Here is a 14,295-nt window from a genome sequence, read left to right as displayed (position 1 = left end):
GGCAGAGGGACTGTATACTGAAAGGCATAATAATGTGGCGAGACTGTTGCACTGGAGATTGTGCAAATATTATGGTATCAAAGTGAAAGACTCTGGAAACATGAGCCACAAAGAATCATAGAAAATGATGAAGTTTATATCACATGGGATCACCCAATACCAACAGTTCAAAAGATAGATGCTAGAAAACTGGATATACTGGTCCATGAAAAGAAGACAAAAGTAGCATTGATCATTGATATCGCCACACCCAGTGACTACAGTGTCTTGCATACAGAGAGACACAAAGTCATAAAATACCTGGATTTGCAGGCAGAAACGAGAGCCGTGTGGAAGAAAGATACCCAGTGAGTTCCAGTAGTAGTAGGAGCAAATGGTTTTATAAAAAAGAATTTACAATCATATTTAGATATGTTACCAATTCATGTAACACCATACGAATTGCAGAAGGAGTCATTACTGGGTGCATTGCGGGTGCTCCAAAGAGCACTTTTGTCTAACATCAAAGAGTGAAACAATACTAATTTCATGAACTTTAATCGTAATTTGACTTAGGAATGGGGTCCATTCCCATCACGGTATTAGAAACCCAAAAGACTTGGAGAAATTAAAGAATGGAGAGATGAGTATCACGATCCCAGCCATACCTCACCATTGATTCATACTTGTGGTCTTCAGAAAAGGCTAAGCCAACATGTGGTTATTTGGCATACCTGCAGTTGAATCTTGACCTCTGAAAAGGGAATCCAGAACTCTAGACAAGCTGGGCATCTGTGTCCTTATAAGGGTTGTACTGTTAACAATACAGCTCATTGTCATGGGCTGAATAATAAATTTCAACAGGACCAAAGTAAAGGACATTCTCATGAAACATTAGAAAGTGTCTTCCCCACTAGAGAATATCACAAGTGGTGCAATTATTTGGGCGAGCATGTAAAGCAAGACAAAATGCCCTCAGAATGTGTTATGTCTGACATAGTTGTTATGCTCAGCAGGTCAGCAGCAGGTTTCTGTATATTGGCAGGGAACAGTCTGAATTGAAGATAACCAATTTTGCAGAGGACCTTAAGACAAAGATTTGGATGTTTTTTCCTTTCCAGGACTAATTCTTGTTGGTGATACCATGCAGGAAACTAATCTCATCAACAGAGAAAAGGCCAGGAATTCTTTAAAATGGCTACCATCAACCAGTTGCCTTGCAGAGGGTATAGCGTTATTCTATGGTAAATATGCCAGGCGTTTCTTTTACAGCTAAGGTATAGTTAACATTAGGGAGTAAACAATATTGTTGCATCATCTTTCTAAGAGTATTTTCATAACTTGGGTCCACTTCTTAATTTCGAAATATCACAATCACAAGATTCATAAAACAGAATCCATAATCTCGAGGTTGTGAAATCTCGAAATTAAGAAAAAAACAAAAAAAAAAAGAAGAGATGTAAAGCCATGTTTTTGCAGGGGGGCAAGCCCCTCTGCACCCCCCACACCCCCTGCAACTTAAATATACGAACTCCAAGATCACACTACAGTGAAGAGAAAGGTAATGTTCCCATTCCACACTGTATAGCGATTTCTACTACCGTTCTCTTCACTAGCACAATCTTGGAGTTAGTATATTTAAGTTGCAGGGGGGGGTGGGGGGCACAGCCCCCCATGTGGGGTGTGCAGGGGAGCTTGTCTCCCTGCAAAAACATGGTTTTACATATTTTATTTTCTTTTTTTTTTTTTATTTATCTCTTAATTTCGAGATTTCACAACCTCGAGATTATAGGTTTGCATTTATGAATTTCGGGATTGTGCTATTTCGAAATTAAGAAGTGGACCCCATGAAAGAGGTAGTTCTGTACAGAGATGCCATAGACATTTCATAAGTAAAGACATGGACATTCCTAAGTCCATCTCCTCATCTTCTGCTTGTTTTCTCATGGGAAGGAAGCCGAGTGTTGGATCTCACAACGCCCTCCCACTAGAACTGAATAACAGTAGAAAGTGTGCCATGGAGTTCAGGCAAAAAAATGGCATTTACATCCAAAATTGTTCCTATTCAAATCAAAACTAAAATAGTCTTTTGACCAGTAAACCCATCTGGATAACAAATTTAAATAAATAAAAATACCACTTTCAAAACAGAGTCACGTAGTCTGCCTCAAACTATACCATCTCTAAGTAGCACTGAGTTCAGGAAGTGTCACTCTCAGCTACTCCGACTTTCCAAAACAGAGTAGAAACATGAAACCTATTCTTATTCTCAGCACTTTGCGCTAGTTTGTGCGAATGTTTTCCTTTTACTTTCCATGGGAACACATGGTATGCTTATTAACTTGCAGAATGCCTGCCTACATATCAAGATAAAAAATGTCAGCAAAAAGTCTTCCAGTTTTATTTATTCTGAGCAGGTAGCAAGACTAGACCACTAGGGCAAAAATCAAAAACAGTGCAAGCAAATAATCTATTAAAATATTTATAACATAAACACTCAGCAAGTTCACAGGTTCATAGGTACTAACTAGGCTATCTGCGAGGATCTTAGAAGACTAGTCTTACAGGAAGGTTGGTATAATCTTAAGGTCTCAACCTCACAGATACAAGTTACAGGATTTGATTCTGATTGCTGGTTATTGGATTGGTTTGTAATAGTCTGCAGTCTTACAGCCTGGTTTTTACTACTTCAAAATAGAAAATTAGTGCTGTGGCCCCAGCAACCCAAACCCTAACCCTAAGGTCCGTCACTATTACACACTTACCTTATCCGCACCCTAACCCTAAATTTCGTAACTATCGCACTCTTATCTTACCCGCACCCTAACCCTAAAGTCCATCACTATCGCACACTTACCTTACCCACACCCTAACCCTAAAGTCCATCACTATCGCACACTTACCTTACCCGCACCCTAACCCCAACGTCCATCACAGTCGCACACTTACCTTAACCCGTTCTGTAACTTTCGCACCACACTGGAGAAAATGCTGATCCCGCATTAACGGGCAACCAAATTCTTCCCCTGGGAAAGAATTCGGATTTCCGCAGCTTCGACATTTTCAACTTCCGAACTTCCAAGTTCGACCTTCTGGTGTTCGAACTTCTGGAAGTTCGATTTTGTGATAGGAACCTGCTGTGCCTACCAAAAACAAGCCCAAAACAAACTCTAAAAACAAACCACCCTGGTGGAGTTCAAATACAAACAGATCATAGAACAAAAGGAAATAATCATAGCTAAAATTAGGAAGTGCAACACCCAGCAGGAAAAAAAAAATTGTACCAAAGTTTATTCTGAGGTAAAGATAGTCTCCCAGGCCAAGATCAATTACAAGGATTTCTTTAGCTATGTCTAAAACCTCAGTGGTGATACATAGCAGTGTGCAGAACTGATTATCAACAGATCTACTTACTTGGCGCTGGAAGATATAACAAATCCATTGGCCAACAAATTCAGCTCCAATTTTAGCCCCCCATTCCCCCGGCCACTTTCCCCCAAATAATACCATCAAACATAACTCCTCCACCATATCACTAGGAATTAGGTCCAAAATGCACTGTCTAATGCTAAGAATACTGCATCAATGAGCCCTAATAATATCCCAGGATACCTCCTAAATAGCCAGAAGCATGACCTATTTTGACCTGGAGTCTCTAGTTAACCATATCCGCCAGAAAGGCTTTGTGCTACATGAATGGAGGACTGCAACTGTCATCCCTCTGCATAAGGCAGTCCATCAATGTACCCTCCAAACTAATGCCCAATAAGTCTGACTTGTCTCATACACAAACCCCTGGAAAGAATTATCATGGATATGATTAATAATGACATTGGAAACCTTCAGTGACTGAAGCCAACCCAGTTTGGCTTTGTCAAAGGCAAATTGCACCTACTTAACCTGTTTGACTTCTTTGAAAACTTCAGTAAGGCAATGCATGAGGGCAAAACAGTGTATACTGCTTACTTTGAGTTGGCTAAAGCATTTGATACAATACCCCACTAAGGCATTGTAAACACGCTCATGGAATTAGGCATTAACCCTTATGTTATATTCTGGATAGTCAGATGGCTCTCAGATAGGATCCAAAAAGTTAGCACAAGGGAGACCACTCCAAACAAATAGGCTGGTCATTAGCAGAGTCCCTTAGAGCTCTGAGTTGGGCCCACTCCTTTTTGGCATTTACTACTTAGACATCAAAGCCAGTGTCAAAGGCCTGTGGTTGACCAAATTTGCAGATGACTAGGAACAAAATCATAGAATCACCCCTACAAAGACACAAACGGCCTACAGGAAGGACTAACACACCAGGCAAATGACTGGTGCCAAAGCCATGACTTTAAACCTAATGCCAAGAAATGCATAACAGTATAATTTGGGAAGTTGGCCACCTTAGGAAACTACCTCATTGATAATACATCCCTAACAGTGAACCCAGAAGTCAGGAATTGGGGAAGTATATGATAGTAACCTGGCTTTCAGCAAGCTTGTGTTTAAGTTAGTAAGGAAACTATTCAGTGTTTTTCAACTTAAAAATAAGTGCATGGCATCTAGGTTCAAGGTCATTATTCTTCTGCATTCAGCCGTCAGACCCATCACTGAGTACAAAGCCCCCTTCGGTAAGTACATGACCAAGCAAATGCAGCAAATGTAATGCCCACAGATGTTTCCTCGCAAAAAAGAGTACAGGATATAAACAACATGTCCTATGCAGATCTTCTTAAAGCCCTATCTCTATGCTCAGCTTCCTGCAGACTGTTGAGAGGCGATCTTTGCCTGGCATACAAGGCATCCTTGGATTCCATGCTGATGGACCTATTGCACATCTGCAAAACCAATAGCATCAGAACTACTTGATCTAGGCACTTGAACCTTGCTTGGTACATAAATAGGGCATGTAGGATGGACAGGTATGTGTATCTGAGAATTTTCCTCCTCTGGAACAGGCTTCTCATCCATGTGAAGCAGAGTTCTTCCCTAACCATATTCAAGTGTAACCTGCACCACTGGATGGGAAATCGGAAATACATTCTAGGTCTAGCATCTATTGGAGAGATGCAGTCTTTAAAAAACATTTGTGGGATACATTTTGGATGCATAGCTATGCTTATAAGGGCCCCAGTGGTAGTTACCCTAGTATATACTTATGAACCTATGGTAGTTTTTAGCCCTTATATTTTCCACATCAATAACCCAGGTATGGCCAAACAAGGGTATTTTGAGACATTTACATGTCTCCCATATCCATAAGGGACAGGTGTGCTAAAACAGGAGTGAATATGTGGTTACACACCCAGTCATCCGAATTATGTCTGAATAGAGTTAGAGAAATTCTTTGCTTTAGGTGGAGTTGAATTCAGCTCCACAGACGTGATACAAATCTATCCCTCCAACATGTTCTATTTATTTTACAAAGGGAATAAAGATCCCTTGAGCTGGTGTTTATGATAGCACTGGACTACAGAATATGTAATAGAGCTAACAGAACAGGATCTGTTGAAGCTCTGTACAAAGGGCAGAGGTCACCTTTTGGTATCCTGTATGATACTAAGAAGCAGAAGAGTGCTCTGAGGCAGTTTGCATAGATTTTTACAATTTAGTCCTTTGATTTTTTTTAATCAAGAAAGCATTGTGGTCATTCCACTTGTGATAAGTATTTGGATAGGTACATACCAAAACGGGCATTATAGTCAATGATTGGTCTATTGAGTTCTGAGTACAGTGGAAGAATTGCATCCCTGGATCTGAAAGTAATACCTTTACATATAAGCTGTGAGATGAAAAAGGACTTCCTTACAACAGTAAATACACAGTGGTCAAAGGACAGTTCCTTGTCGACACAGGGATCCCAAACTACGGGATCAGTTTTCAGGTGTGTGTAGTTAATGTGATAGTTAGAAGGTGAGTCATGCTTGCTGTAGGTTAAGACAAACCTTTTCTTGGCATTTGGTTTTAGTCCATGGAACTGGAAGCAGATGTAATGTAGACTGAAACTATTAAAGTATCATGGAGAAAAAAATAGAAATTGTAGAGACTAAATATATCGATGAGAGCAGAGAGACAAGAAGGATTAGGTAATGACAGGCATGGTTAAGTAGACTAGAGCATTAAGCAAGAAACATTTATCGTTAAGTGAAATGGTCGAGACCAGCAGGGTCTGAGGAAAAGCAGTAAGCGTTTGTGGAAGATTATGGAAGCTTTCTGAAGGACTCAAAGAATAAACTCAAAGTGTAAAGAATGATGAGAGTGAAAACTTTATGTAATGCCATAGGGATCGGCTCCTGACCCAGATACTCCCCAGACTCTGCAATAGGTTGCTCATACATGTCAAGCAGAGCACCTCTTTGGCCCTCTTCAAAAGGAACCTTGACGATTGGATGGGAGACAGGAAATTCACCCCGGGGATCACATCAGTCACCCTACTAGACAGGGGTCCAGGAAGTAAATAGTGTGGGAAGAAATAGCCAGGGAGTTGTTATGGCTAGGCTTGTAAAGGCCCTAGCACCAATAGCCTAGTATGAACCTATGAACCACATGAGCTACTGTGATTGTTAAGGGCATGAAATGAAGGTTCAAATGACTGTTAAGGATATGAGATGCAGGTTCAAATGATTGTTAAAGATATGAGATGTAGGTTCAAATGATTGTTAAGGATATGAGATGCAGGCTGAAATGATTGTTAAGGATATGAGATGCAGGTTCAAATGATTGTTAAAGATATGAGATGCTGGTTTAAATGATTGTTAAGGATATGAGATGCTGGTTCAAATGATTGTTAAGGATATGAGATGCTGGTTCAAATGATTGTTAAGGATATGAGATGCAGGTTCAAATGATTGTTAAGGATATGAGATGCAGGTTCAAATTATTGTTAAAGATATGAGATGCAAGCTGAAATGATTGTTAAGGATATGAGATGCTGGCTCAAATGATTGTTAAAGATATGAGATGCTGGTTTAAATGATTGTTAAAGATATGAGATGCTGGTTTAAATGATTGTTAAGGATATGAGATGCTGGTTCAAATGATTGTTAAGGATATGATATGCTGGTTCGAATGATTGTTAAAGATATGAGATGCAGGTTTAAATGATTGTTAAATATATGAGATGCAGGTTTAAATGATTGTTAAGGATATGAGATGCAGGTTCAAATGATTGTTAAAGATATGAGATGCAGGCTGAAATGATTGTTAAGGGTAAGAGATGCTGGTTCAAATGATTGTTAAGGATATGAGATGCTGGTTCAAATGATTGTTAAGGATATGAGATGCAGGTTCAAATGATTATTACGGCTATGAGATGCTTTTTCAAATGATTGTTAAGGATATGAGATGCAGGTTCAAATGTTTGTTAAGGATATGAGATGCAGGCTGAAATGATTGTTAAGGATATGAGATGCTGGTTCAAATGATTGTTAAAGATATGAGATGCTGGTTTAAATGATTGTTAAGGATATGAGATGCTGGTTCAAATGATTGTTAAAGATATGAGATGCAGGTTTAAATGATTGTTAAAGATATGAGATGCAGGTCTAAATGATTGTTAAGTTTATGAGATGCAGGTTCCAATTATTGTTAAAGATATGAGATGCAGGCTGAAATGATTGTTAAGGATAAGAGATGCTGGTTCAAATGATTATTAAGGATATGAGATGCTGGTTCAAATGATTGTTAAAGATATGAGATGCTGGTTCAAATGATTGTTAAGGATATGAGATGCTGGTTCAAATGATTGTTAAGGATATGAGATGCAGGTTCAAATGATTATTAAGGCTATGAGATGCTTTTTCAAATGATTGTTAAGGATATGAGATGCAGGTTCAAATGATTGTTAAGGATATGAGATGCTGGTTCAAATAATTGTTAAGGATATGAGATGCTGGTTCAAATGACTGTTAAGGATATGAGATGCAGGCTGAAATGATTGTTAAAGATATGAGATGCAGGTTCAAATGATTGTTAAGGATATGAGATGCTGGTTGAAATTATTGTTAAGCATATGAGATGTTGGTTCAAAAACATTGTCAGTCAAATGCCTGCATAAGTTATTGGGGATGGGATTGCATGTTTGGGGGATAATGTAGGAGAAAACCTTGCACCCAGAAATGAAACAGTACTGCAGAAGAGACAGGATGAAAGTATCTGCCCATTTAAAGTATGGGGAGCAGGACAGAAGTAAAAAAATTCTGAGGCAGTGGTTCTGTCCAGGTGCAGACATTTATGCAAAGGTGCTGTAAGGAAGAAGATGACATTATGCTGAAGTAGGAGACAGTATTGTTTTATGAGAATAATGCTGTGGTGTTTATTATTTTGCATTACACTCTCCTCATAATGAATTTTGCTCAGTGTTATCAGAGGCCTTCTGCTGTTACTGGGAGCTTGTGCTAAGAAGGGGAGACTATATTAAGGACTGATATAAGGACGTCTGTTTTAGGGATTGTGAAGTTCTGTTAGTGAGACACAAGATGGCTCTACAGGAATGGGTAAGAATATTGGAGAGCCCGCTGTAAAGTTGCAATGTGCAGGATTAAGGACAGTGAACATTCAAGACTAAATCCCAGATAATTGAATTTGTAGACTGTTTTAAGGCTGTTACCCAAGGGGTAGTAACCTCCCGTGCAAGTGCAAAAAGCAATCTCCTCCTGGTGTAGTACAAAGCAGCACTTCTTTGCTCTTAGGGTCATTCAGAGCTAATGAGCCATGTGGTCAGAAGGGTGAGATCTTTTTGGAGTTTGGAGCTAATTGCAGTGGACTGCTCATACTGGCTGAGGACCATACCACTGGTATTGCAGATAATGTTTTTCCATGAGCTGCTAGAAATACAGAAAAGTAAAGATATAGAATAGAATCCCTGTGGATATCACTGTGGAGGGCAAAGCTTTGTGAGAAACTGCCATGTCCTGAAAAAATAACTACTGCATCTATCCATGTAGCTGGAGAACCACCTACTAGCTGAAGGTCCAGTCCATGGAACATAAAGTGAACGAAAAGGAAGGGATGTAGCAGAAAATCAAAAACTTTGCTCAGATCAATGAACTTGGCTCTATGCTGTTATAAATCTGGTCTGCATGGGATAGTAGGGCAGTAAATATACAGTTCACCTTTATGAAACCATGTTGTGATTGATGTAATAGATGGATAGAATTAAGGAAGTCTTATGTGAAGAAAGACAATATTTTCTAGCATTTTACTGATGGCTGTGAGCATGGAGGCAAGATGAAGGTTTGTCATGCAGAAGAATTATGAAGATTTAGACACGTGGAAGATGGTAGAGTGGATCCATGGGCAGTGGATATGCCAAGTGAGTGTGACACATTAATGATTTGTGAAAGTGTAATGAACAGAATGGTACCACAAGCCTTCAGGATCTTAATGTAGAGGCCATTGGGTCAAGACTGAGAAAAATTTGTAAGTGGTTTGTAGACTGATAGAAGAAAAGGCCATGGATGATATGGTAAAATTTATAACACTGACAGCAGGGGCTTGAGAAGTGGCATAATGTTTAAATATATATCCCACAGACAAAATATACAGAGTTTGATTCTCACTAAGGGAAATTGGCTAGGCTTAAAATGGACAACAGTTAGCCTAGTACTTACATATGTATCTATAAGGGCAGCTAACCTAGTACTTGCCAATGTACCTATAAGGACAGCTAACCTAGTGCTTACCTATGTACCTATAAGGGCAGCTAGCCTAGTACTTACCTCTGTACCTATGAACAGCAGAGACATATTAAAGGGATTTGAAGAGATTGGTAGATTGTGATATGGTCTTCAGAGTACGTCTCTGCAACTCTTACTGCACTGGCACGGTAAGACTCATCAGTTTCAAGGCTTATAACGTATTGCGTTTTGTTTACACCACTAATCAGGTTTACTTTCCACCATTAGTTTCAAGCATTTACAATTTTACATTTATCCCTTAGGCTGGTGTAAGACTTTCAGTCCTCAGTGGAAACATTTTTAGTTTCAACACAGAATGGGCATAAGAGGTAATTCAGAGACCAGGCAGATGACAAGTCCTAAGTTGACGGTGGGGGAAAAAAGTGTGAGAGCAGATGTAAAATGTTTAAAAAAAGAATCAAGAGTACGCACCCTAACAATACAGTCCGTAACTATCGCACACTTACCTTAAAAAGTGAAACCCAATTATTCTGACAGACGATGAGTATGAACCAGGCCGTGTTTCCACAAAGGTTAGACATGCAGTAATACAATGAATAGGGCTTCAGGTGAGTGTGTCCTTTCCTGGGCAGATAATTCTGAGCTACTGTATATTCTATATATTCCTAATATCAATAATCAATAATAAATACTAATGATGATAAATGAACCATTAATTTTACTTATGTCACTGATAGTAAAGTGCTTACTTACCTTATCTTTAGGACACCGAACCTTAATTGATTTTGCAGCTAGTTTTAGTCCTGAAGATTTTTCTGTGCATTTGTGCACATGGCCAAACCTTCCCCTATTGAAAAAAAAAATAAGGCACATATTTATGCTAAGCATTTCATAGCAGTATAATGCTAAACTTGCAGTGCAATATCATACTCAATATGAGGATCTAAAGGCCACAAAATGCCAAAAAATAATAAATAATAAATAAAATGGCACATTTATACCAGCTTTGGATGTGTCTAAAACAACAGCCCCTAAGGCAAGACAACATACCCAACACTTTAGTCATAGGTGACTCTATACTCAGGCACACTGACGTCCCACTCACCAGGCTGAACAAGGAGAAAATTACTGTCAGCTGCCTGTCAGTTACCAGGATCCGCCACATAACGCATGCACTCAAGTCACTCCACAACAGGTACAAATATGACTCTGTCATTGTCCATGTTGGAGTGAATGACTTGAGACGTACCTCCCTGGACTACATAAAAAGAGACATGTAAGAGCTCTCGGATCATGTGTCCCAGGCAGGTATGACCCTAGCCCTGAGCAGCATCCTGCCTTTGCCCAAAATGATACCACAGTATAAGGACAAAATGATTGACTTCAACAATTGGCTATGTTTCTGGTGTCATTCAAAGGGGAGCCAGAATCTGTCTGCCTGAGACAACAAGATCGACAAACCACGATGCTTTGCCAGAGATGGTCTGCATCTGTCACCCATGGGATTCAGTATGCAAAATCTGAAGGTAATGTTACTCAATGCTAAAAGTCTAAACTTCAAAATGCACTCTCTCTCTCTCGAGGCACTCCTAAAAATGGAGAACATTGATATCTGCGTAGTAACTGAGACCTGGCTCAAGGCTTCAGAGAGCACCCCTGCAATACCAGGCTACAACTTACCACACTTTTCGGCCATCAAACCAGGACCGAAGCACTAAAAGTGGAGGAATGTCCATATTCGCCAAGGATATTCACACCTCCAGGCTAGTTGCCCAACACAATGCATCTGAAATTCTACAAGTGCAACTAAAACTAGGTAAGACTGAAATCCAAATTGTAGCTTGCTACAGATCCCCCACTATGCCCCAAGATTCTCACTATACCTTTCTAAACATACTAGAAAATATTAAGACACAACCAAACACCCTAATACTGGATGATTTCAACTACCCTGCCATTAATTGGGAAAACTACTCGGGTACCAACACCTTTGCCCAACAGTTCTTGGAATTCATAAATTCCAATGCCCTGGACCAACTAATCCATAGTCCCACCAGGGGCTCAAATATCCTAGACCTGGTCATTACCAACATAGGAGATTGATGCTCCACACCAGTGGTCACCCCTCATTGGTCAGGTCTGACCATAAGCTAATCACCCTCGATGTCCACATCACACCCCCATCCCCCAGTAGGAAAACCTCCATAAAAAACTTCTCCAGAGCCAACTTCATGCTACTCGAGTCAGAAGTGACAGACTTCATGACTCCCATGCAGACAGGAACTGAAAGTTTGACTGCTGAATCCTACACTAAGGCACTGTACAAGAACATCCACTCGTGCATGAATCATGCCATTCGAAACTGAACCAAGACGGTCTCCTCCAAAAAAAGGAACCCAATCTGGTGGTCCCCTGCCATAAACAAACTATACAACAGAAGGAAGAAACTGTTGCAGAAAAGAGGAAAATCCCAGGATGTAAAAAACTCCCTTACCAGCCTCAGTAAGAAGCCGAGATCCATCATAAAAATCTTCCAAAGCTAGTTACGAAAATAAAATTGCCAAAGATTCCAAGGCCAACCACAAGGCATTCTATAGTTATGTCAAGAAACTAAATGGCAATGCTCAGATCTGCTCTGAGTTACAACAGAATGACATTAAATATACTGATTCTAAGGATATTGCCAATATCCTGGCAGATTGATTCAGTGCCAACTTCACCCCCCTCTCGCCCCCTAAAGGGCCCATCTCAATACCAAAAGATCGCCAAATTCTGGTAATCATGGCCACACAGGTAAAAAATGCGCTCTCCAAAGCTAAGAATACAGCATCCATGGGACCAGATGACATCTCGAGCTGTGTACTACATGAACTACAAAATGAACTGGCACCTCACCTAAGTGTCATGTTTAATCATAGCCTCACCTCAGGCTTCGTGCCCAATGAGTGGCGCACAGCTACAGTTATCCCACTCCACAAGGGGGGAAGGGGGGATCCACCTTGGATCCCGGGAACTATCTTCCCATCAGTCTGACGAGCCTGATCTGCAAAGCCATGGAATGCATTATCATGGAACTTATAAACAAAGACAATGGCAACCTTCAAACACTGGACCCCACCCAGTTTGGTTTTGTAAAGGGCCGATCTTGTCTCCTCAACCTGATTGACTTCTTTGAATCAGTATCCAGAGCAGTGTACGAATGTAAAGCAATCCACACAGCCTATATGGACCTCGCCAAGGCCTTTGACACCATCCCCCACTCTGGAATCATAGATAAACCTACTAAGCTTGGCATTAATCCCTACATCACTTGAATGGTTGCCAACTGGCGTACTGACAAAACCCACACTGTAAAAGTAGCTGTCTCAAAATCCAGCTCCAGACAAGTGACAAGCAGAGTACCTCAGGGTTCAGTCCTGTGACCGCTCTTGTTTGGCATCTACTTCTCTGAAGTACAGGCCAGCACTAAGGGACTCTGGCTAACAAAGTTCACAGATGACTGCAAACTGGGAGCCATTATTGAATCCCCAAATAATGTGGATATTCTACAAAAGGGCCTTACAGAAACAGATGCTTGGTGCCAGAGCCATGGGCTCAAGCTCAATGCCAAGAAATGTATAGTTATCCCCTTTGGAAAAAGCTATGTACCCATGAATTACCACATAAGTGGCAGTACACTTAACACCAAAAGTGTGATAAGGGACTTAGGGACACAGGTGGACAGTGGTTTCACCTTCGATAACCACATACCCACAACAGTCAGGATATCCTTCTATGTGGCACACCTCATCACTAAGGGCTTTTCATCCAGAAAAAAGGAGGCCATTGTCCAACTGTACTAATCCCTCCTTAGACCCATTATAGAGTACAATGCCCCATTTGGTATGTACCTCACAAGATATCTGCAACAACTGGAAAGGCCACAGAAATACTTCACTAAAAGAATCATAGGCCTAAAGCAGACGCCCTATACTGACCATTTAAAAAAACTCCAGCTATACTCTTTTGCAGATCGCCTACTCAGAGGCGATCTCTGCTTAACATACAAGGCCATGTCAAACCCAGAGCTGTTGGGCATGCTACACTTAAAGAAATCCCAATCCCTCAGAGCCACACGCTCCAAGGATCTAAACCTGGTCATCACAATGAACAAAACATGCTGGAGGGATAGGTTCCTGACCCAGAGACTCCCCCTACTTTGGAATAGAGTGCCCATACATGTCAAGCTGAGCGCCTCTTTGGCCCTATTCAAAAGGAACCTTGACGACTGGATGGGAGATAGGAAATTCACCCCAGGGATTATGTCAGTCACCCTGCTAGACAGGGGACCAGGGAAGTAAATATTCTGGGAAGAAATAGCCAGAGAATTGTTATGGCTAGAATTGTATAGGCCCTAATAGCCTAGTACCACCCTATGAACCTATGAACCTATGATGTTCTATGAATATCATCTTTTTAATATGTATGGCCATTTTAGAATCCAAACTAGACATGGCAGTTTTATTTACTTTTCAGCAAAATGTCACAGTATTTTTTATACTTAACTCCCTCAAAACTAGGAGTCAGCCTTTTATGACCAATAAAGGCAGAGATTAAAAATCGTGCAATATTTAGTGAAATTGATGGTCACATAGGATGTATCGCAAATATATAAAAAGTACAATTACTTATTGTAATCATTCATTTTGAC

General features: G+C 40.3%; 1 protein-coding gene across 4 annotated transcripts in view; it reads right to left on the bottom strand.

The window, feature by feature from the left end:
• MYLK2 (myosin light chain kinase 2) overlaps positions 1-14,295 on the bottom strand; it is a 688,091-nt gene that overhangs the window by 154,411 nt on the left and 519,385 nt on the right. For all 4 annotated transcript variants that reach the window (XM_044090332.1, XM_044090333.1, XM_044090334.1 and 1 more), the window contains one exon: positions 10,359-10,452. In XM_044090332.1, coding sequence (XP_043946267.1) covers positions 10,359-10,452 — 94 coding nt within the window. The remainder of the gene's footprint in view (positions 1-10,358; positions 10,453-14,295) is intronic.

This window comes from Protopterus annectens, chromosome 12.part0 (genome assembly GCF_019279795.1).
Source record: "Protopterus annectens isolate FY-2018-M chromosome 12.part0, PAN1.0, whole genome shotgun sequence".
Taxonomy (NCBI): Eukaryota; Metazoa; Chordata; order Ceratodontiformes; family Protopteridae; genus Protopterus; species Protopterus annectens.
Note: the sequence above shows the minus strand (reverse complement) of the source record. Positions and strands in the feature narration are given on the sequence as shown.